Source organism: Euprymna scolopes, chromosome 32, assembly GCF_053919585.1.
Source record: "Euprymna scolopes isolate OS-2025 chromosome 32, ASM5391958v1, whole genome shotgun sequence".
Taxonomy (NCBI): domain Eukaryota; kingdom Metazoa; phylum Mollusca; class Cephalopoda; order Sepiida; family Sepiolidae; genus Euprymna; species Euprymna scolopes.
Window position 1 is genome coordinate 51,401,861 of NC_136513.1, and position 25,116 is coordinate 51,426,976.

The following is a 25,116-nucleotide window of genomic DNA, read 5'->3' on the forward strand; positions in this document are numbered from 1 at the left end:
CTTCACAAGATTTCCAGCTATGGTATAACTGGAAATGTTTTCTCAATCATTAAATCATTTCTCTCTGATAGGCTCATAAGAGTAGTGGTTGATGGGCAGAAATCAGAAGCCCACAGTATTAATGCTGGAGTCCCTCAGGGGTCCATCCTGGGCCCAACTCTCTTCCTGATCTACATCAATGATCTCCCAAAACAGATACTTAAATCATTCGTTGACATCTATGCTGATGACGATCATCTATGGTAACACATCAAAGGCCGTAAATGACAAAGTTTTCTCTGATTCTCTCTCCTCTGATCTTGAGCACACGGTATAGTGGAGGAAGAGGTGGCTGGTTACTTTTAATGCATCTAAAACCAAGCTCCTATCTTTACATCATCAACGCTCTGATCCCCATCTGGCATCAATTGAAATGGATGGCTCTTGTCTAGGGGAGGCTCCATGTTTTGACAAGCTTCTGAGTTTGTCCTTTACTCCTGATCTGAAATGGAACATATTGCCGGGGTTGATGGAAAAATGATAGGATCCTTCTACCGCTCCAGAAGATATCACTGCTGATGCAATTCTCTATCTGTATAAAAGCCAAGTACATCCAAGGATGGAGTACTGCTGCCACATCTGGGCAGGAGTTGCTAAAAACAGCCTATCCTGCCTTGACAGAATACAAAATAGACTTCGTGGCTTAGTGGGGATGCCCTTTTCTCTACCCTGCAACCTCTCCCACAGAAGAGACGTTGCGAGCCTATCCTTGTTTTATTGTTATTTCCATGGCAGGTGCTCGTCTGAACTCCAATCTCTGGTCCCCCCTCGCCAATCTTTCACGAAAAACACCCGTCTAGCTGAATCCACTGTGAAAAATTTCCCCCACTCTTTATCTGTGCCTAAATCAAAACGTGGATTCCATGAACAAAGCCTCTTTCTTAGAAGTGCACACCTGTGGAACTCTGTTCCTTTTGCCTGTCTCCCACCTGACTACAACTTGGATGTGTTCAAGTCCAACGTTAACAAATTCCTAATGAACCGCCCCCTTAAGTTTCATCAAATCTCCACACTAACGTACTGTACTTGCAATAACCCTTATCCCTGAGTGGCTTCCGGGCCTTGATAAGTGGTGACCATCGTGTAAAAAAAAAAAGCGAAAAAAGGGGGTGTAACTCTTACATGACTTCATGGGGAGATTAAAAGAGATCACGCTTGATTTTTTTTTTTTTTTTTTACCTAATGTTAAACAATTACTGCAGTTAATAAGTATTTTTTAACAATACAGAACTTTATTAAAATAAAATTTTTAAATAACAGTTTTATTTTTAAACAAAAAAGAAATGTAAACTTTATTAGAGAACATTTTTTTAAAATAATGTTAATAAAATAAATATTGGTACTTGTGCACTTTTGTCGCTGTGATGAAATAATAACGTTATTATTTTGAAAGCTATTCTTAACATGGAGAGGAGAGGGAGTTTTGTAACTATTCTGTGCTTTCAAATAATAATAATAAATAAAAAATAAAAAGATATCGTGAAACTTGAATTTAACCTGAAAAAAGTATTTAAAAATAGCGCGGTGGGAAAGTGAACAAGCACCTAAATTTTAAAAAGTTTACTTTATAATGTTTTGTATTGTCTAAAAATAAAATACTTATTAACTTCAGTAATTATTTAACATTAAGTGAAAAAAAAAAAAAAAAAACGGTGTGATCCCTGTTAATGTCCCCTTCCATTCGGCCATGTAAGAGTTACAGTCCCTCTTTTTCGCTTAAAGTAAACATCTCTCGAATTTCTATGATGTGCGTACCCGTCACGAAACGAAAATGGTGCTTACTCATAGTGGCATACAGAAACTTGCAGTTAAGTCCCGGCAAAGTTCGACAACTCTAGAAGGGTCACATCAGTATTTTACACCGTCAAATCACGAATACTACGAATTATTAGTTTTAAAATAAAAATAAAAATTATTAAAGTTTTAAAATAAAAAATATGTAATTAATATAAAAAATATTTTAATATTGGAAGTAAGCACTTGATTAAATAAAGTAAATGAACAAAATATAGATTTTTATATATTTATAATTATTTATAACAGAAAAATGAAACAATTAACAGAAAAACGAACAAATTAAATCTGAAGTAATGAAATTCATTACTCACTCCACGTAACAAAATATAAATTTATACAAAATAAAATCTGAAGTAATGAACCACGTAACGAAATATAAATTTATTTATAAAAAGTAAAACAAATTTGAAAATTAAACATTTCTTAAAAAGTGTATTGTTGTATTATGCTTTTATAATAATTCGTGGAAATGAGTGTCCGTTCTTACGCCGTCTCCACAACTCTTCCATTAGATGGGAATGAAATAAATTTTCATTAGTCGCTACCATCCTCATCTTCCTTTTCACATGTGACCAGAATCCCTCCGCAGTTTATTAAATATTAATTACATATTTTTTTTTATTTTAAAACTTTAATAATTTTTATTTTTATTTTAAAACTAATAATTCGTAATATTCGTGATTTGACGGTGTAAAATACTGATGTGATTGTGAGCCTTCTAGAGTTGTGAAACTTTGCCGGGACTTAACTGCAAGACTGCCGAAATGTATGTATGAGGTGCGTGCTAGTCGCAGGACGTTGGTGAAAATTCCAAAAATCACATATATTGATCAAGTAGGTTTTTATTTTATTTTTTTTTTAATTTTGTTCAAGAAATTCAAAATTTACTTTCTGAGGGTGAAAAAAATAAAAAATCGCCCAAGACAAGAGCAGACAACTCCAAGGCACCGATTATCTTCCCCATTATTATGTTCTCGATTTTTCACTTATCAGTGTAACGTAAATTTAAAAAAAATAATAAAAATAAACAAAACTACTTGATCAATTTTTGTGATTTTTCGGAATACATTTTTCATTCCGTGACAAGTATGTACAATAATACGAGTTTTTCTTCGTTTCTGTTTATTTCTTAGAAGTGCCACTTCATTTTTTAAAGAATTCGATTCGGGGCAAGGGGAGACAATCACGAAATTTACTGCACTTTTAACAAAAGCTTTCGTAAAATCAAAAAATATCTTTTAATTGGGTAACACAACAGGAAGCATTAATTACGGAATGTTAATTGAAATAAATGATTTTTTACGAACATTTTCTGACGCTGTTTTAGAATTTATGACGCTTAAAACGGCGATACTTTTTATCAAATCAAAACACTGAAAAAGCTGCGACGAATTTTTATTTTTGTTACAAAGTTAACATTAATGGGTAAAATCCCTTCAAAGCGTATTGAGGTTATATGAGAAAAAAAGCTGTGTACGCATTATAAATGTTTCGTTTCTCTTTCTTATGTGGTTGAATCCAAGTTTAGCGTTACAAATTCTAGAGAATTTTTTGAGGAAGGGCACTATTGCCAAATGAATTATTTTGTGCTAAATAGTATTTTTTTTTTTTTTTTTTTTTTTTTTTTTAATTAACCATTGTAAGCAGAGAACAAAATATTGAAGCCGGTGATTTTGTTTACTTTATATCGCCATCATCTAAATTGAAAATAAAAATGTCCGCTTGCCTTTTTCATAAAGTCATAATTTAATCTGATTGATCCATTTTTCTCCGAGAGTGACTTGCCCTTTCCCTTTATTTTTATTTTTTTGGAGGTGGGGGTGTGTATGGAATTTTTCCCTTTATTGAAGTGATAAACTCAGATGAATTGGATGTGAGAGAAGAGGGCATTCAAACGATTTTGTCCATTAGGTAAATAAATATTTATCCATTAAATTTTATTAATTTTCTTAATTTACCCAAACAATAGTTAGTTTTATTCATATTACATCGCAAAAATATAAAAAAAATAAGTGTTTTCAAATAATTTTTTTTCTGTTGTTTTTTCCAGAAATAGTGAACAACTCAAAAAAAAAAAAAATGAAAAAGATTACTGCTATCAATTTTGCAGCCAAACACTGGTCAAATTTGATTGATTTTTCTCAAAAAGTTGTATATGGGCAGGAAGCAAGACATAGACACATTATTACAAAGTCATCATGCCAGCCAATTAGACCTTCATTTTCCTCAAAACGAAAGTATACAAAAAAATTTAGTTCTATTATAACAGCTTATATTATTGTGTTTAATAAAACAAATTAAAATACATGGTTCTGTAACTTGTATCAAATTGTTATATTGTTTAATACATCTCCACATATCTTTTTGAATTGTGAAATTTAAAAGACTTAGTTACAAATTAGCTTTTTTTACAATTTTTGTTTAATCAATGCAGTAAAAGTTGGTATATTTTGCTAGTTGTGATTCATAATTAAAATTATAATTCATGTATTTATTTTTTAAAATTATAATTCATGTATTTATTTTTCTTTCAATGTATTTCATATAAATATATCAATTTTAAAATTGATATATTTATATGAAATACATTGAAAGAAAAATAAATACAATTGAATTTTTTTAGAAAAATAGTGAAATTTCAAAGGTAGTGTTGTGAAAAATGCTATGAAAATGAAGGATTTTTCAGCATTTTTCTACACGATTTTTAAAATTAAATGCTCAATTTTCTGTTCAAGAAAAGAATCTAATTTTTGGTATATGTCCTTATCACATCAAATCCCAACTATCATCACCAGTGCCATGTTGGTTTTCTGAAAAAAGTTACAAATCGACCTGCCCTAATGTGGCAGCAGTACTCCATTCTTGGAGCTTTTATACAGATAGAGAATTGCATCATTAGTGAGATATCTTCTGGAGTGGTAGAAGGATCCCACCATTTTCCCAGTGTCCCTGGCAACAGATTTGATGTACGTATTCCATTTCAGATCAGGAGTAAAGATCAAACCCAGAAGCTTGTCAAAACATGGAGCCTCCCCGAGAGCCATCCATTTCAATTGATGCCAAATGGGGATCAGAGCGTTGATGATGTAAAGATAGAAGCTTGGTTTTGGATGCATTAAAAGTGACCAGCCACCTCTTCCCCCACTGTACCACGTGCTCAAGATCAGAGGAGAGAGAATTAGAGAGAACTTTGTCATTTACGACCTTTGATGTGTTGCCATAGATAGTCGTGTCATCAGCATAGATGTCAACGAATGATTTAAGTATGTGTTTTGGGAGATCATTAATGTAGATCACAAAGAGAGTTGGGCCCAAGATGGACCCATGAGGGACTCCAGCATTAATACTGTGGGCCTCTGATATCTGCCCATCAAGCACTATTATTATGAATCTATCAGAGACAAATGATTTAATGATTGAGAAAACATTTCCAGTAATACCGTAGCTGGAAATCTTGTGAAGTAGGCCCCTATGCCATACCTTATCGAAGACCTTCAATATGTTAAGAGCAATTGCCCTGGAAAGGAAACCTTTGTCAAGAGATTCACTAATCCTATGTGATATAAGGGTTAGCACATCTGCTGTAGATCTTGCAGAGCAGAAACCATATTGCATGTCACTAAGAAGGTTGTTTCTATTGAGGTGGTTGACTACTTCTTTATTTAATATGGATTCCAACAACTTACTCATGACACATAGGAGACTTATTGGTCTGTACTGAGAGGGAGATGACTTTTCACTTGAATTCTTAAATACAGGGCATACTGATGGGTGTTGGAAAGCACTTCTCCTTAAGGCAACGCTTAAACAGTTTTGTAAGTATGGGGGCAAGTTCTGGTTGGAGCTTTTTCAGCACTATAACTGGAATGACGTCAGGGCCAATTGCTTTACTGGAATCAAGGTTCTTGATTAGCTTGGTGACTTCACGCACAGATATTTGTATGTTGCATAGCATGTTGTCTGTTATAGGAGGAAATACAGGGGGTTGATGGTCATTGTCGCATAGGGTAGAATTAGCTGCAAAGTTCTTGGCAAATAGTCTGGCCTTGTCTGATGCTGACGAGATGACCTCAGGTCCATTGATGATAGTTGGGATAATTTTTTTAAATTTTTTTTTATTTTATTTAGTCTACATAAAAAAAAACATTTGAAAAAAAAATAAATTTAAATGAAACATTGGAAAAAAAAAGTAATTTAATTCTTTAAATTATTTTTCATGATTCCTTTTATTATATTTATTTATTTTTATTTTTTTATTTTATTTTATTTATTCTATATAAATAGAAAATAAATTTTGTTTAAATTCTTTCTTTTTGAATTTCCGAGTTGTCAATTTGGTCTCATTTCATTTTCCGGTACGCTCGATCTGACTTTTTGATCACCTGTCGGTCTACAGAACATCTACTGAACGTGTAGGGGAAAAGAAGTTTAAGTGAAATTAAATTTCTCGGCCCTAAACAAAATAATAATAATAAAAAAAAGAAGGAAACAAAATGACACCTCCTTCTCATTTAAAATGCACCGCATTTATTTTTCAACAAAAACAACAAGATGAACAAGCAAAGGTCTAATCGGTAAGAGTTCTTGAGAAACCATTATGATTAGAATGTTCAAAGTAGGTAAAAAAAATCCTTTGTGGAATTATTAAGATTAAAAGGTCATGTTAGATGAAAGTCCTTCGTTAAATTAATAAGATTAGAAGGTGAAAGTCTTGTGTGAAAATAATGTCCTTATTTCAAGGTTTGTGTTTTAACTGGCGAAGTTTGCCTTATCCGAAAGTCCCATGAGGAAAGTAGTCCGTTTTTATTAATTCTTATAGAAAATGTACGGAATGGGTGCGTGTGTGCATGTGTGGCTTTTTGGGTGCCTGTGTGGTGTGTGTAATTATGGTTCCGACAGATTTGAAAACGACGATGAGGTGAAAAGGAGAGGCATGTTCCCGTGTCACATCAGAGCGAGAAGAGAGGAAGAAAGAAGGGGAAAAAAGGGAGAAGAATGTTTTGTTGCGTTTAAATACTTTTTGAACCGGTCCCAGCACAAGATTGCTGCTGCTGGTATTTGGTTTTTGGAAAAGCGTTAAAAAGACAATCTTCTGAATTTTCTCACTGGTCGCTTGTGTCACATGGTACTGTCTTCAACTACGTCCGCCAGAAATATGTCCATTTTATTTTTGGATACTCATGCTGAGAGTGATCCGAGCTGAAATAATAACGTTATTATTTTAAAAAGCCATTCTTAACATGGGGAGGGTGTTTTGTACCTATTCTGTACTTTAACCTTACAATTGAATAAAAAAACATATCATAAAACTTTAATTAAACGTGGAAATACGATTTAAAAAATAGCGCGGATCACTCTCTGTATTAGCACCTATTTTTGTTGTTGAGATAAAAGCGTGTGTGCGTAGTTGAAATTATGTTGTTGATGGAAAAACTTATTTTTGTGGTAATGCGCGGGGGAAATTAAAATTAATAAACATTTGTTTATTTGCGTGTGTGTGTTTGTGCGTGCGTGAGTGAGTGAGAGCACAAACGTCAACCATATTTCATATTCTTCATTAGCTTCACGAGACATCCACATTTTAATCATGATTTCTCTAGTTCAGATGGGTACAGTAAATAAACTTTGAACTCGAAATGACCCCTAATGTACTAATGTATAACATAAGAAAAAGAAAAGAAACATTTGTAATGCATACACAGTTTTATTTTCTCATATAACCTCAATACTTTGAAGGGATTTTACCCATTAAAATAGTCTTTACGAGACTATTAAGAGAATCGTTTCTATTTTCATATCATAATTTACGACGCTAAGCCACTGATATTTTCATTAGATGAAAACATCTGCGGCAACTTTGGTAAATTTTTACGACCCAGCGTTTTATGAACTTATTAACCCCTAAAAATAATTAAATCTACTTTCTTTTTTTTCTTTTTTTTTGCGTAATACGTTTAAACAGCCTTTATAAATAATATGAAAAAAGAAATTTTGAAAAAAACAAACAAATTTTTTTAACATTTTAGAGTAGGGAATCACTTTCCTATATAAATTAAGATAAAATGAGCACCCACTTTTTGGCCACCTAGCGTTCAACGAGACATGTTATCCCTAGCTAGCATTTTTTTTTTCCAAGTTTGTTGATAAACATGACAAATTCAACAGGGGGGGGGTGAGATTACATTTAAAACATAAAATAACAATAAATTTCATTAATTCTTTTTGACGGGAGGGAGAGAATTACATTTTTTTATGAGACCATTCTATACTTTCACCTAGCAATTTCATAAACAAAACGAACCCCAAAATATAACAAATTCAAATTTTTGGAGGAGATTACACTAGAAACATAAATTAACGAAAAATTTCAATTAAATTTGTTTGGAATTAATTTTTGGTTGGCCTGGTAGACCAACACACAACATACCTTTAAAAACGTATTTTCTAGGGGTTTTGGGGTGTGCTGAAAACGAATATTGCATTTAAAATTGAGACCGGCAAATTATGTAAAAAAATACCAAAAAGGTATACTGAATTGATTTTTTTTCTTAATTTTTTTATTTTGTTTTTGCTAATAAAATTTTATATATATAAAATAACAAAAAGGTATATCAAATTGACTTTTATTTATTTCGTTTTTGAGTTAATGTGAACGGATGGGGTCCCAAGGTCAGGCTCGTTCTGAGATACTCTGTAACCGGTATCGACAGGTTAGTAGTATTTTGAGCGTAAAATTGTTAATTGCATACTCTACAGATATTGCCAAAGGAAATTTTGGCATTATTCTTTATTTTAATTTGTGCATCGTTGAATTTGGAATTTTTATTTTTTTTGTTAAATATTTTTATTATCGCATACAGACCTGTATGGATAATGAGAAAACACAAATAAAAAAAATTATACTTATAATTTTTATTTTTTAAAAGTTTTCTCAACAGTTCAAAGAATTAGATTAAAAAAAAAAAAAAGTTAAACAGTTCAAAGAATTAAAATTAAAATTTTTTAAAGTTCAACAGTTCAAAGAATTTAGAAGTTTTTTTTTAATTAAACAGTTCAAAGAAGTAGATTTTTTTTAATTCAACGGTTCAAACAATTAGATGTTTTAAAAAATTAGACAGTTCAAAGAATTTTAATTTTTTAAAAATTAAACAGTTCAAAGAATTTTTTATTTTTAAAAATTAAACAGTTCAAAGAATTTTTTATTTTTAAAAATTAAACAGTTCAAATAATTTCAATTAAAAATAAAACAGTTCAAAGAATTTTAATTTTTTAAAATTAAATAGTTTAAATAATTTTACTTTTCAAAAATGAAACAGTTCAAAGAATTTTAATTTTAAAAATAGTTAAAAGAATTTTAATTTTTAAAAGAACAGTTCAAAGAATTTTAATTTTTAAAAAATTAAACAGTTCAAAGAATTTTAATTTTTTTTAAATTAAACAGTTAAAACAATTTGAATTTTTTAAAAAATTTAACAGTTCAAAGAATTTTAATTTTTAAAAATTAAACAGTTCAAAGAATTTTAATTTTTTAATATTAAACAATTCAAAGAATTTTATTTTTTTTTAAATTAAACAGTTCAAAGAATTTTTAAAAAAAATAATTTAAAGAATTGTAATTTTAAAATGTAGTTTAAAGAATTTTAATTTTAAAAAATTAAACAGTTCAAAGAATTTTAAATTTTTAATATTAAACAATTCAAAGAATTTTAATTGTTTTTAAATTAAACAGTTCAAAGAATTTTAATTTTTTTTTTAAATTAAACAGTTCAAAGAATTTTAATTTTTTAAAAATAAAAAAGTTTCACGACGTTCATATAATGTTGAAATGGTTGATTTTATTTCCCTCAACACCGGTAGTAACCCACCTTTTTCCCCGAATTCAGAACGAGGCTAGATATTGGGACCCTATCCGTTCACATTAACGCGTTTCTGATTATAAAATTTCATAAAAAGTAATAAAAATAATCTTTTTTTTTTTTTTTTTTTACGATTGTTGAATGTTATTTTTTTCGGTCCCCGTGCAGTTTAGGGAAATAGAAATGTGTGGAAGAAAATAGGACATAAGTTATGTTACACCGGTAGTAAAAATCTCACTTGATTGGAATAGTGAAATTGGCGTCATTTTATAAATAAAATGAAACATTGAAATTGACAATATTAGAAAACATTTTTTTTTTTAATGATTTTTAGCAGTTTATTCAATCACTTCCGCGTAATTTTATAAATAAAATGACAAACAAATATCGCCGAAAATGGAAACGCCATTTTTTTTTTTCGCGCACTTGTTAAAAAATCCGAAGGAGAAATTAATATTTTAAACTATGACCGAAGCATGAAATGGTAAATATAGGGTTACGTTACAACAGAAGACCGACAACACTAATTTGTTTTTCTAGGGGTAATCGCGGACGCTGACAACGAATCTGATACTCAAACCTGAGGCAAATTTACCGTTTCCATGATGTTCACCCCTGAACCCACGAACTACTTTACGACATTTTACAGCTTCCGTTTACGCTACGCGCGTGCGCACGGCAACATAAACGACAGTTGTTGAATGTGCCTTCACGTAGAGAACTGGCTTTTCACATGGCGTACGAATCTTTTGTGGAACATTTAAAATTATACGAAAAAGAAGAAAAGCACTCCAAGTGTGTGTGAGGGGGGGTAATGTCGGAAATACTTTTTTTATTTTTCACAGCAATCAAAAAAAAAAATTAATTTAAAATTCGAAGAAAAAAATTACCGATTAGAATACATATTTAAATTTTACTGCTTTCTGTTTACATTGGGGGAGGAGGCGGAGGTGATGTTGAGCGCGCACGCGCCCCGAACATCACCCCCCCCCCAGCTTTCTCCCCCAATGTAAACAGAAAAAGGTGCTTCTGCAGTTTAATTAACCGTTTTTCCGTAAGTAACTCACCGACATTTACCGATTAGAACACCATTTAACATTTCTCGGAGATTTTACTGTTTACATTGGGGAGGAGGAGGCGGGGGCGGGGTTGTGTTGTGGCGCGCATGAGAAGGCAGTTTGCTACGTGAAGCAAGCCGTCGTTTATGCTGCCGCGCGTAGCGTAAACAGAAACTAAAATGTGGGGAAAATAGTTCGTGGGTTCAGGGGTTAATACCATGGAAACGGTAAATTTGCCCCAGGTTTGAGCATCAGATTTGTTGTCAGCGACCTCGATTACCCCTAAAAAACAAATTAGAGTGGTCGGTGTTCTGTTGTAATGTAACCCTATATTTACCCATGAAATAAATAACAAAAAAAAAAATTAAACTAGATAATGATTTTTCGGTTTTATTTAAATTAATTTGTTGTTGACCATTCAAAGTTGCTTTAATTAAAAAAAAAATGTTTCATTAAAATTATTTATTTGTTCGGACCCCCCCCCCCCTATTTTATAAAAATCCAATTGTTGCTTTCATTACAAAATTTGATTAAAATTATATTTTCTTACGCAAACTTTTCAATGAATGTTTTACAATTATATTTTCATAAATTTTTACAGTAAATATTTTGGTTTTCAAATGTCTCTCGCCCAGTTTTACATTTTCTGTTTTTAATTATGTCTTTTTCGTTTTCTGTTTTTAATGATGTCTTTTTCGTTTTCTGTTTTTAATAAAATAAAATAAAAATATGGTATTATGTTTCATGAAAAACTTTTCCGTTTTCATTGATTAAATGGAAACATTTCCAATTAAACAATTCCGGATATGTTCTCTTTCACTTTCTTTATTCACCTTTTTTTTTTTCATAGTTCTTTTCCAGAAGTAATTAATTTCTAACTTTCGCCATAGTTTAAAATACTGATTTCTCCTTCGGATTTTAACAAGTACGCGAAAAAATGGCGTCTCCATTTTCGGCGATAAACTGTAGAAGTATCCAAATAAAGATAATTCGAAATGATAAAAGGAAACGATATTGAAATTAACAGTAGAAAACAGATTTTAATTTTTTTTTTTTTTTCAAAGATAATGAGAACTGATATTGTTCTTTGAGACATAATAATATACGCGGAAATATTTGAGTCGATTTCCGGGTTTGTTTTACTGTACACATAAATTCGAAAAAAAAGTTGTCACAAAACAAATATAGAACAAATAAATGTTATCAAAGGCAAGATAAGTTACTTTTCTACCTAACTGGATATGTTTTTAGTGTTTATATTTAATGTAACATGTTTATTCAGCTCGAAAAACATACAGTGTTTACCGATGTGTTGGAAGATTTAAAATGGCGGCCGACTCTCTCTTTGAGGCGGTAAGTTTGGGAAAAGGGGTTATAAATAAAAAAAAAAACAGACAAAATACTGTTAGGACTCGCTCAATATGTTACCGTGACATAGGCTGACATATATTCGGCAGTTTTTTAACAATATTTTGACTGGTTTTTTTTATTTATAACTCCTTTTCCCAAACTTACCGTCTCAGAGAGAGAGAGAGAGAGTCGGCCACCATTTTAAAATTTCCAATACATCGGTAAACACTGTATGTTTTTCGAGCTGAATAAACATGTTACATTAAATATAAACACTAAAAACATATCCAGTTAGGTAGAAAAGTAACTTATCTTGCATTTGATAACATTTATTTGTTATATATTTGTTTTGTGAAAACTTTTTCCGAATCTATGTGTACAGTAAAACAAACCCCGATTTCCTTTTCCGCCACAGTCCACACGCTCCAGCTCCACACCTGATCAGCAATTTGTTGTCGACTTCCTTGCATTTTCGATATTTTAGAGATCTAGTTAATTTTTTTTTTTTTTTTTTGGTAATCTGGAAGAAAGAGAGAGCCTGTTTCCTCCGTTTGACTATAGGTGGCGTTCCACCCAGTTACGGAAGCACAAAATGTATATAATGGCACCCTTGAAATAAAAATAAATGTTTTTGTTATATTTTAATTTTAAAACAGGTTTTTTTTTGTTTTGTTTTTTGCAAACATATTTAAGTTTTATTTTTTTAAACATATTTACGTTGTTTTTTTAATTGTTTTTGCAAACATTTATGTTTTGTTGCTAGTTTATTTTCAAATATTTACGTTTTTCTGTTTTTACATTTTTTTTTTTTTTTATAAGATAGAATTTAACTTGAAAATCTGATCTAATGGTGCTTATGCACGTATTGTACCGCGCTATTTTTCAATAGTAGTTTCAAGTAAGATTCAGGTTTTACAATATCTTTTTTCAAATATATATATATAAATACTCGCGGGAAAGGTAAAATAAGTGCAGAAAAATTAAGAAAAAAGGGGAAAGTGTCCATAAAAAAAAGAAAAAACATTGGGGTTTTTTTTTATTATAAGAGCGTAAAAATACTCGCGGAAAACCGGTTGTGCCCATAAAATTTGTTTAAAAGAAAAATATTGCTACATTTAGTTTATTCTTGAAAACAAAAAAACGTAAAAACCAAAAAAAAAAACCGTAAATGTTTGGAAAAATAAAACTTAAATATGTTTGCAAAAACACAAAAAAAAAACGCAAATATGTTTGAAAAAAAAAAAAAAACATGTTTAAAATGAAAATATAACAAAAAAAAACATTTATTTTTATTTCAAGGGGGGCCATTACATACATTTTGTGCTTCCGTAACTGGGTGGACAGACAGCAACGCCACCTATAGTCAAACGGAGGAAACAGGCTCTTTCTTTCTTCCAGATTACTTTCATTAAAAAAAGAAAAAAAAAAGTAACATGTTTCACTTTTAATAGCCAATCGAATTGTGTTACTTAGATATGACAAAGTTTTTAAAAATTCTTTTACAATATCTTTTTTATATACTAATAATTATTAAATACTTAGTAATTAAGTTATTTCACAATAATTTCAATTCTTAAATTCTATCAATATTTTATATTAATAACGTCAATTACACAATTCAATCAAGTGAGATTCTTACTACCGGTGTAACATGACTTATGTCCCATTTTCTTCCTCACATTTCTGTTTCCATAAACTGCAATAGGGCCTTTAAATTTCTGTTTCATTTTTCCCCATAACCGTAAAAAAAAAAAAAAACGCATTCCCCGCAATTTTTACCAATGAAAGTTTTGAAATAAATTTAAAACAAACAATTCCCGTATTTTGTTTATTTTTCCAGTTTTTCAGCAATTAACTCTCCGAAGTTATCCGCCCCCCCCCCTCCCATTAAAATAAAGAAAAAAAAAACTGCATAATATACGTATCCGTGACAAAACAAAAATATCATATTCCGAAAATTACCCAAATTAATCAAATAATTTTATTTTTATATAAGAATCAATTTTTATGAGTAATCGAAGATCGGTTGTTTTGTCCACCATTTTGTTAAAAAAAAAAAAAAAGGGACGAAAACTAAATAATGTAAACTTAATTAAATTTAAGCTAGATTGATGTTGTAATGCTTACGAATTCTCATTAATCGTTTAAAAATGATTTTCTTTATAAAAAATAAAAAGCTACTTCACTAATTTACCTAATTTTGGCATTTCACGGAGAACGTGAACCCTGCGTAAACGGAGTTTAATTTAATGGCTGCTCCCTGAGGTTTTCTTTCACTTTCTTCGTATATATCTCATATAAAAGTATGAATCAAATTTCATTAAAGAAATTTTAAAAAAGAACTAAAAAAATAAAATGAATACACGCTCGATTAAAAAAAAAAAAAAAAAAAAAAGTGTATGAGATATATACGAAAAAGTTAAAGAAAACCTCAGGGAGCAACCATTAAATTAAAACCAGTTTACGCAGGGGCCACGTTCCCCGAAAGTACCCTGATTTTTAGCATATGATATTTGCGTTTCTTCACGAGTACGTACATCATACAGAATTTTATTTTTATTTATTTATTTATTTATTGATACAGGGGAAATTATTGCCAATCATTTAGGGCGCTAAAAACGTACAAAGGCATCGAATAGTTGTAATTTGCCACTTGACAAAGCAATTTAGGACGCTGAAAACGTACATAACGAAAATAGCTTCAAATTTGAAAAGTGAAACCAAGGCAACTTTTATTTTCTTGGAAAAACAGAAAGAAACTAAATTAACATTTAATGCTTTTCTCGTTGTGTCGCCGCTGTCGACTTTTTAATTTTATTAATCCGTCGTCGTGCGGATTAATAACTAATATCTCTGTTTCTCTCTTCAGGAAAATGCCCAAAAGCCAAAGAAGTCGGAGTTTTTATCAACAACACCCTGCTGCTCGATCAAACTCTTATAATTATGTTTATAGCTATCCGCAAGGATACGCCAGACCATTTACCCAAAGTTATGGAACATGTTTTAGGAATGTCAGAACAGAAAACCGAAAACCCTTTGACGATATTGATATCTCAAAAAAACTGGCTTATATACTTCGCCACGGGGCTTATAACATGAACCTATACATGGATCGTTCCGGATATGTCTATGTAATGAACATTTTGAAACTACCACAATTCCGAAACGTGCGAAAAAATGATATTATCCGAATCGTCCAAGAGAATGACAAACAAAGATTCCATCTGACTCATGACAGGAATAATTATCTTATGATCGGGGCTACCCAGGGGCATACTTTGAAGCAGGTTGACCAGTTAGAACTCGCCCCCATCACAGATGCCAAGAACCACCCTTGCGTTGTTCACGGGACGACCTACAAAGCTTGGAAGAATATTAAAGATTCGGGTCTAAAAACTATGGGTCGGACCCATATTCATTTTGCCAGAGGTGAACCCGGTGATGGTCGACGTGTGATCAGCGGAATGAGAAATAATAGCCAAGTATTGATCTATATCGATCTGGAAAAAGCCCTGAAAAGTGGTGTCAAGTTTTTCCTTTCCAAAAACGAAGTTATTTTAAGTGAAGGGAATAAAGACGGCGTCATCAGCCCAGAATTCTTCAAGGAAGTACTCGATCGCAAAACCAGGAAATGGCCAGCTCCGAAGAACAAAGTAAAGTTTATTATTTGCTATATACTAACTATGCGTGCGTGTACTCATATAACGGTTAATGACAGTGCTTGGCACTTGTACAGTTTAATCAACACATTAAAAAAAAAAAAATGAACATATCGAAAAAGGTTATATTGTACGTATCCGTTTTGGACTGAAGATCTCCGAAAAAAATTTAATTTCGGGTGGTGTACGAATTTAGGAAAACTCGTCCCGGGAAAACTCGTCTCGGGAAAACTCGTCTCGGGAAAACTCGTCCCCTTTCGCTAGGTAGGAAAACTGGTCCCTTATTGAATAAATATCGATTGAAAACACATTTTATGATCGTTCTTGAAGGAGATATTGTTTTTTAAAATAAACTATAGCCCCCCCCCATAATATTTTTTAAAAAATATTTTTACTTGTTCAATGTTTTTTTTTTTTTTTTTTTTTTTTTTTTTTTTTTAAATAAAATCGATTTTCTAAGTGTCCGTTTTCTACCTAACTGGCTAAGTTCTTGGTGATTTAACTTATTTTAAAGCGTTTATTATGTTCATACAAAGTTAATTACAAATTTTTTTGTTCTTATTTTAACGATGTTTTTTGGAGTCATAAAAACAATAAAAAAAACAAAACCCCTAAATTGTTTTTTTAATTATGATAGTTTTTTGTTGTTATGTTTTTGTTTTCTGTCATACCAAATGCACTCATGCGTCATGCGTTATTTAAAATTATGATTTTATCAATTATCAACATTTATTGTCGTCCTGTCAAATTTTGCAAAAATTAACTAATAAATTAAAAGCGAAATATTTTTTGGCGCAAGAGATGCCATGTGCTAACAATCTCTCGTTAACTCATTTTTAATTTTTTTAATTTTTACTTCAAAATTCTAAAATCAATCATTAAGAGAGAAAGTAATAACTAAATAAATTTATTAACCAATTTTATTGAAAACTCCTCTATCGTTTATCAAGAATCTTTTTAATTTCATTTTTTGTTGGTTGCTTTTCGAAGGGAGGTTTTATCCCCCCCCTCTCTCTCTAAATTATATTTTAAAAAAATATTAAAATTTATTATTTTCTTTTTAAAACCAAATCTCCCTCAGTAATTTCTTTAATTTTCTATTTTTTTAGCGATTATCAAGACCCCCTAAGATGTGATATACCAGGCATTATTTCTCGTTCTCCCGTAACAACACTCGACCGACATGTTTTTTGTTTGTTTTCTGTTTTTTTTTTTTCTTTACCAAATAAACGATTCAAAATAAATTAAATAAACAACATAGTCGGCGAGGTGAAAAAATAGATTTTACCCTTTTATAAGCAACACTAACAGTATATAAGTAAATTATTTTTATATTAATATATAAAAAAAAATATGCGGTCTCGTTTATGAACATAATAAACGCTTTTATTAAAAACACAAAAAAACATTAAACAAGTAAAAATATTTTTTAAAAAATATTATGGGGGTGGGGGCTATAGTTTATTTAAAAAACAATATCTCCTTCAAGAACGATCATAAAATGTGTTTTCAATCGATATTTATTCAATAAGGGACCAGTTTTCCTACCTAGCGAAAGGGGACGAGTTTTCCCGAGACGAGTTTTCCGGAGACGAGTTTTCCCGAGACGAGTTTTCCCGGGACGAGTTTTCCCGGCACCTTACTGTACACATAGATTCGAAAAAGTTGTCAAAAAACAAATATATAACAAATAAATGTTAAAAACTCGCTCAATATATATTACCGTGACATAGGTTGACATATATTCGGCGGGTTTTTACAGTATTTTGTCTAGTTTTTTTTATTTATAACATCTTTTCCCAAACTTACCGTGTTAAAGAGAGAGTCAGGCGCAGGCGCCATCTTGAATTATCCAATACATCGGTAAACACTGTTTTCGAGCTGAATAAACATGTTACATGGAATAAAAACACGAAAACTATATCCAGTTAGGTAGAAAAGTAACTTATCTTGCCTTTGATAACATTTATTTGTTATATATTTGTTTTTTGATAACTTTTTCGAATCTATATGTACAGTAATACAAACCCGGGGTCCATCTTGGATTTAAAAAAAAAATTTGTTTGGATGTTAGAAACGCCACGGGGAGATAACTCCATGTAAAGCGCCGACACTCCGTCCCCATATTGAATACTAGCTTTTCTTCCTAAAAATCGAACCATTTGCTAGGTATCAGAACAAATTGTTTTTTTTTTTTTAGCTGTAAAAAAAACAAACAAAAAAAACTACTTGATGAAATTAAGTGGATTTTTTTTTTTCGGAGAACGGATACGTACAATTTAAACTGTTTTCGATATTTTCATTTTTTTAATTTCTTGATTAAACTGTACAAGTACCCAGTGCTTATTTAGAATTACCCTAGGTACTCCTTGGGCGTTGAGATACATGGCGGCCAGCATATTTATTTAATAACCGCTCCCTTATAAAGGCTAACGCATGCGCGGATAACATTTTTAATTTATTTACTGACTTCAAACATTTTTGATTTGCATGCGCAGATAATTTTTTGAAAATTTTTTTACATTAGGCCTAGCTCCACAATTTTCTTTAAAATAACGACTTTTGTAAGTTTTCGACTATACTGAATAAGAAAATCTTAGTTAAATATGCCCCCCCCTAAAAAAGGTAGGTTTAATTTTACAGTAGATATTGTTCTCGAAAATAAATAATGAAAGATGAAGTTTTAAAATGATTAAATGTGTTTTATTTTATAATTTAAAATTAAAAACATTGAACAATAAAAATAAAATTTTGGTTTAATTTTATAGCATATAAACCGGTGTCGACCGAACTAGTCTCTTTTATTGATTACATGGTTCGATGATATTTATACAACTTTTAGGGAGTTGAGTTAGTGCTTTTCGGGCACTCCCTAATAAAATAAATTATTCAACACAAGCTACTGAATTAACGAACAAACAACTTCGTAAAACTTAACAAGGAAAAGGTTTATTGAAGCGAGTCAGGGTAAGATGACAAAAAGATATACCTCGGATAAAACTTGTCTGCCTTTGCCCGGTAGTTATTCCCAAGTGGGAATCGCCGATACCGGTGTAGGCAGAGAGAGGGAGTGAGGAAACAAGTCCAATCTCTTTGGCGTCTGGCTGGAAAAGAAAGGAGTTTTTTTTCGTCCAGGACAGAAGCAGTTAGAGTTTCTTAGGGGGTAAGCAAGATCCCTGCGCTATGCCTCTGATTGGTCAGTATGTGCCATATCGCACAGTCAGGGGAGGCACTGACACACAAGAAAAGAGTTCTATTTGTTTTTGCTACAAACTAAACGGCAAATCTGCCTGTTTGTATGGTTTGGTTACTTTTCTTTTTAATATTCTTTAAAAATGTAAATAAACCAACGTTAGTAAATAAACAAATTAAAAATGTTATCCGCGTATGCGCTAGCCTTTTGTAAGGTAGTGGCTATTAAACAAATATGCTGGCCGCTATGGAACTCAACGTCCAAGGAGTACCTTGCCCCTATATAAAAAAAAAGAATGAAAAATCGTATTTGTATTACAGTCCACAGAGGTACGAAAAAGTTGTCATAAAATAAATTAATTAATAAATATACAACATAAATGTAATCAAAGACAATATAAGTTACTAGACTACCCGTCGTTGGGGCTGTATTTTATTTTGGTACTTGTACGGTTTAATCAAGACATTAAAAAATGAAAATATCGAAAACAGTTTAAATTGTACGCATCCATTATGGAATGAAGTTTTCCAAGAAAAAAAATTTCACTTAATTTCATCAAGTAGTTTTTTTTTTTTATAGCGAAAAAGCAATTTTTTATGATACCGAGCAAGAGGTTCGATTTTTAGGAAGAAAAGCTAGTAATAAAGATGGGGAGGGAGTGTCAGCGCTTTAACTGGAGTTATCTTCCCGTGGCGCTTCTAAACTCCAAACAAAAATTAAGAAAAATTCGAAGATACTGCTTTCAACGCGCTCTCATAAAAACGTGTTTTTCCACTGTAAAAACAAACTAATCGATCAAATTATGTGAAATTCTTTTTCGGAGATCTTCAGTTCAAAACGGATACATACAATATAACCTTTTTTTGATATTTTCATTTTTTTAATGTCTGCATTAAACTGTACAAGTACCTTTATTTTAGCAATGGAATTAATGTATGAGCGTGACACTTGTGACATAAAGAAAATAGTTTTTTGTGACATAACAGAAACATTTCTATGAAAGTATATTAAAATGAAAAAAGAATATAGACGGATTTCTATGAGTCGTTCTGTTTATAATTGTTTATTTTGGAAAAAAAAACTTTAAAAAACTTACAGCCATTGAATTATAAGTGGTTGGCCATACTTATAAGTAAATGTGCACTGAACAGATACCATAATACTTAAAGTTAAATTCAAATTTTTATATATCTTTTAATTTAACGTGAAAAAAAAGAAAAAAAAACAATTGTGACGCTGAAAACATACACAGTAAAACAATACATTTTATTGTCGCGTTGATTATTTATTTGTAAAGCAAATTTAAAAAAAAACATATTCGGGGTTATTTATTTATATTTGTAGTGTAGAAGAAAATGTCTGAATATTTTTAAAAAGGTCAAATTCTGCAAAAGTAGCGATTTGTGTTTATTTGTTTACGCTGTTATGGGTTTATGTTTATGTACGCATGCGCAACCGGAAGTCGTAATCTGGATGTTGGGTTACAACACCCGTTACAAGGTCATTTGAGTTTTATAATTATATAGATTGGCAGATGAGTATTTTCGCTTGCAAAATAGCCTCTAACTCTTGCACGTCCAAAAGTGAAAAATCTTACTGACACTTGGCTAACCAAACGTAAATTATTTTTATTTTTTTTTCACTTAATCGCAACTAACAATATATGGTAACTGTGTAGTTTAGCGGCGTAAATTATTTCACAGGCAAAAAAAAATTATAAAAACTATTTTTATATGAAACACATTGTTAGATCCAAAAGCTGAAATAAAACCAGAAAAAAATTCATTTTTATTTCATTTTTCATAATTTTTTTATTAGACTAAATGTACGATATTTGAGGCCGCGTTATGGCTTTTAAAATTTGGTCTTTCTAAGGTTTGGCAGATAGCTTTTAAAAGCTAAATTTGGCCTTTTTATTGCCAAATCTGTCTTTTTAAAGCTAAATTTGGCCTTTTTATGCCCTTTCATTGAATTAAGCGATGTTTGTATTTATTATTTTTTTTAATCAATTTTCACCCCAAACAAGTCACAGTGCCACTTTGAAGTGAGGGGCTACTATCGGGGACATAATTTGCAGGGGCATTATGAAGGGAGATGAGCAGCAAGATGTTTTTTCACATTACACTTGAACTTCTGCATATCAGTACAGTTGAGAAAGCAGAATCCCGGAAGGGAGTTCCAAAGACTTGCAGTTCTGGGGAAGAAATTATTGGAGTAAAAGGCTTTCTAATAACTAGGGATCTCTACTGTAAAGGGGTGGGACTTAGTTGCTTGTCAGGTTTGTCGGGGGGGTAGTCACGCCGAGGAGGTACAAGTGCTTGCAGTTCGTCAAAGCATTCACCATTAAAATACTTGTAGAACAGACAGAGGGATGCAACATTTTGTCGATGGGACAGTGGCTGAAGTCTAGATGACAGTTTAGGACCTATCAGGTTGGCGACTCTCTTTTGAACCCTGTCCAGGAGTGATAAACAAGCAACAGATACACCAGCCCAAATACGACAACAATACTCCATACATGGGCGAATGGTGGCCTTATAGAAGTACAGGATACTTTCAGGCGTAAGTAATTTTCTAGCACGGTAGAGAGAGCCCACCTTTGCAGCAGCCTTGGCAATGCTCTCAATGTATCTATTCCAGTTCATGTTCCCTGTAAACGTGAGGCTGAGGAGTTTAAAAGTACTTTCAGGTAATGTGTTCTTGGCCATTGCTATTGGTGGTAGAGAAGGTTTCTTGTAATTATTGAAGGAAACAAGTTTAGTCTTTACAGCATTGAATGACTATCCATTTTTGTCCCTATTCCCTACAGATTGGAGCTGATCTTCTAGTGTTTCTGCCATTTCCTTAGATATGTGTTCATTTGTTTTCCCCTCGTGCCTATTATAGAGAGTGGTGTCATCAGCAAATATAGCTATCTCAGAAACAATTTTATCAGGGAGGTCATTTATGAATATCAGGAATAATAAATGTCCAAGGATAGACCCCTGGAGTACTCCCGCATTTATATCATATTGTTTGGATGTACGACTGTTGAGGACAACCTGGATTTTTCTCTTACTTAAGAAGGATTTAATTACATTATGTATTCTTTCAGTGATACCATATGATTTAATTTTCATTAGAAGACCATCGTGCCACACCTTTTCCAAATCCTTCGATATATCAAGGGCTACGGCTCTACCCTCCTCTATTTTGTCCAGTGAACAGTATATACGTTCAGAGACTACAATTAAGATATCTGCTATTGAACGGGCTTGCCTAAATCCATATTGTTTGTCGGTCAGAAGTTTAGCAGCTGTTAGGTGTTGGACTAGGACTTGATTAACTAAGGACTCAAATATTTGTCGGAAAGCGGGAGGAGGCTAATGGGGCGATAATTTAGTGGGTCAGTTCTTTCACCAGAATTCTTGAAGACTGGTACCACAGAAGCGGTTTTCCAGCAGTCGGGAAAGCAAGATTCGTTAAGGCATATATTGTAAAGTTTGGAGAGAATTGGAGCAACCTCAGCAGAGCCGGGATAAGATCTGGTCCACATGCTTTTGAGGTGTCTAGGTTTTTTTATGATACCATGCACCTGAGAAGGGGTGATCTTCAAATCATCTAGTGTGGCGTCTGTTCGCAAAGGAAAGTCAGGGAGGGAGTGGTGTGCTGAGTCCAGTGTGGAGTTTGAAGCAAACCGACTTGCAATCAGATTAGCCTTGTCAGTTGCCGTGCAAGCAACCTCATTATTGTTTAATAGTGAAGGAATTGTTGACTGCCCATTATTTACTACACTGTTGTAGATTTTCCAAAAATCACGGGTTCCTAATTTCTGTGCTTTGATACGTATTCTGGTGGTTTCAGTGTAATCTGTCTTAGCTGTCACTATTACTCTCTTACAATTATTTCTGGCTTCTATCTACTTCAGTCTGTTTGAACTGGACTTATGTCGGTTGAATCTGCAGACGCATGCTGCCTTTGAGCAATGGCAGCTGCACAAGCAGAAGTAAACCATTGGGGAGAGTAGGGCTTGCTATAGAATTTCTGTGTGGGAACATGTGCTTCAATTGCAGTTTTGAACCATTCACTGGTCTCATTTGCACACTGTTCAGTTGGAAAAGAAAAGATATTTTGCCAGAGTGGGAGATAACCAGGCATGTTAAAGAGAATGGAGGAGTGAAGGTTAGTTTCAATTAATGCTAAGGTATCTGGAGTGTTTATCAGGAGAAATGCTTCAACATCATCTAAGTTAGTTCTAAGCCTGCGGATGTTCGTAAATGCAAGCCTCAAGGGAGGAGGCAGGTTGGTTTTCTTTGAGTTTGGTTCTGGTTTAAACGTAACTTTTGCTATAGATGTCATTGAAATTTATTTAAAAGACCAGAATGCCACACTGTCGAACGCTATTGATATGTCAAGTCCATTGGCTCGACTCTCTCCTGAATCATCGATAAATCGACAAATCTGTTCAGTAAAAACAGGTAAAAGATCAGCAGTTAAAAACTATGAAAGCCATATCGAACTTCAGTAAAAAAAAAAAAGGTCCAAATTTTTCATAAAATCAACAAACTTTGACCAACCTTTCAAAAACTTTGCTAATAACAGAAAGGAGACTAACAGGACAATACTTCATTGAGTCAGGCGAAATGGATAATTAGAGTGAGAAAGTTAATATGTCTATGTATTGCTCTTTAACACTCTCTCCTCCTTTCTTTTGCTAATACAAATATCTGTGTCATTTCAAACTAAAAGTGTTGTAAACTTTATCCGATAATCTTCCTGCATCATCTCAAATATTCGATTCACACAATCACCACGACCTTTGAACGGTTTTGTGTGTTTCATGCCAAAATGCTTCATCGCTAATGTTCTTGTTTGCTCTCAATTAAAAAATTTCAAACTTTTCTTGTCCAGAAACTAAATTGTCGACGATCAATTCCCAGCTAGCCTTCCAGTACAAATTTACACTCTTCATACATGGTTTTTGACTTAAGTCGTGATTGCATGAAAAACTGGCCTCGGTGATCTTGCATCAAAGAAATATTATAAATTGTCCTCATAAGTAATCAAACTGCTAGACTTTGGAATTCCCTTTCCATTTCCTCAACTGTTCTAACTTGCAGAAATTTAAATTTAATTTGAAGACATCTCACTGCTCAACTCCCTATTTAGTATGCACCTGTAGACAAAGATCCGTAATTCACATTAGCTCTTTCCATCTAAAGTAGCAATACGGATGAATAAAAAAAATGTTTGATATTTAGTTATTTTTATTGACTAATGCATCCACAGACTACTATCCATGAGGGATTTTATATATGAAGATGATTTACAAAAAAAAATGTCAGAACCTGATGAAGACTTTCCTAAAAGTTGAAAGCTTGTTTATTAGTTAAGATAATTTATTTGGGGGAAAAACAAACATCGTTATTTGGCTTTTCAGTTTTTATAATATAATTCAAATATGAACAATGTTTTCCAAGTGCAAATACTTTGCAAATTAATCCATAACACGCAGCTTCGTGTGACACAGGATATTTAAACCAACCGTTACTAACTCATCTGCAGATTTTATATCTCCGACAGGAATGATGATTTACAAAAAGAAAAAAAAAAAAAAAAAGTCAGAACCTGATGAAAACTTTTCTAAAAGTCAAAAGCGTGTTTATTTTTGGAGGGAAGAAAAACAAACAAATGAAAACATACAAAAACAAAAAGAACCACAAACTGTTTAGCTTTCTAATTTCTATCATATAATTTTTGTTTTATTAATTGCTTTATTAATTTTGTTTCATTTTATTTTTTCTTTCATATATTTTTCATGCCAGTCGTCCACAAAGGCGAATACTGTGACCAACCCTGACCGCATATGATGTACCCATCTTCCTTCTTATTTGAAATGAAAACAGTCACTTCATACAACTAAAGTTGATTTCCAAAGATTTTTCAAATAAAAATCTGCAGAACACTTGTTTTTTTTTTTTTTGGGGGGGGGGGGCTGTGCAGAAATAATTACATTTCAAAAGAATGCACTTTAGGTTAAAAAAAAAAAAAATTATTACATACTTGTGTCGAAATTAGTAAAAAAAAATTATAAAAGATTTTCTGGAACTATTTAAAAAAAAAAAAAAAAAAAAAAAAAACTAGACATTAGCAGTGAACCATTTTTCTATTTTGAAATGGTAGAT

The 25,116-nt window shown here is 32.0% G+C and overlaps 1 protein-coding gene across 1 annotated transcript in view; it reads left to right on the forward strand.

Moving 5' to 3' along the window:
• LOC145256349 (uncharacterized) overlaps positions 1-24,896 on the forward strand; it is a 34,930-nt gene extending 10,034 nt beyond the window's left edge. Inside the window, exons 2-3 of the mRNA XM_080115166.1 lie at positions 14,970-15,753; positions 24,757-24,896. Coding sequence (XP_079971292.1) covers positions 14,970-15,753; positions 24,757-24,801 — 829 coding nt within the window. The 3' untranslated portion in view covers positions 24,802-24,896. The remainder of the gene's footprint in view (positions 1-14,969; positions 15,754-24,756) is intronic.
• Positions 24,897-25,116: the final 220 nt, after the last annotated feature.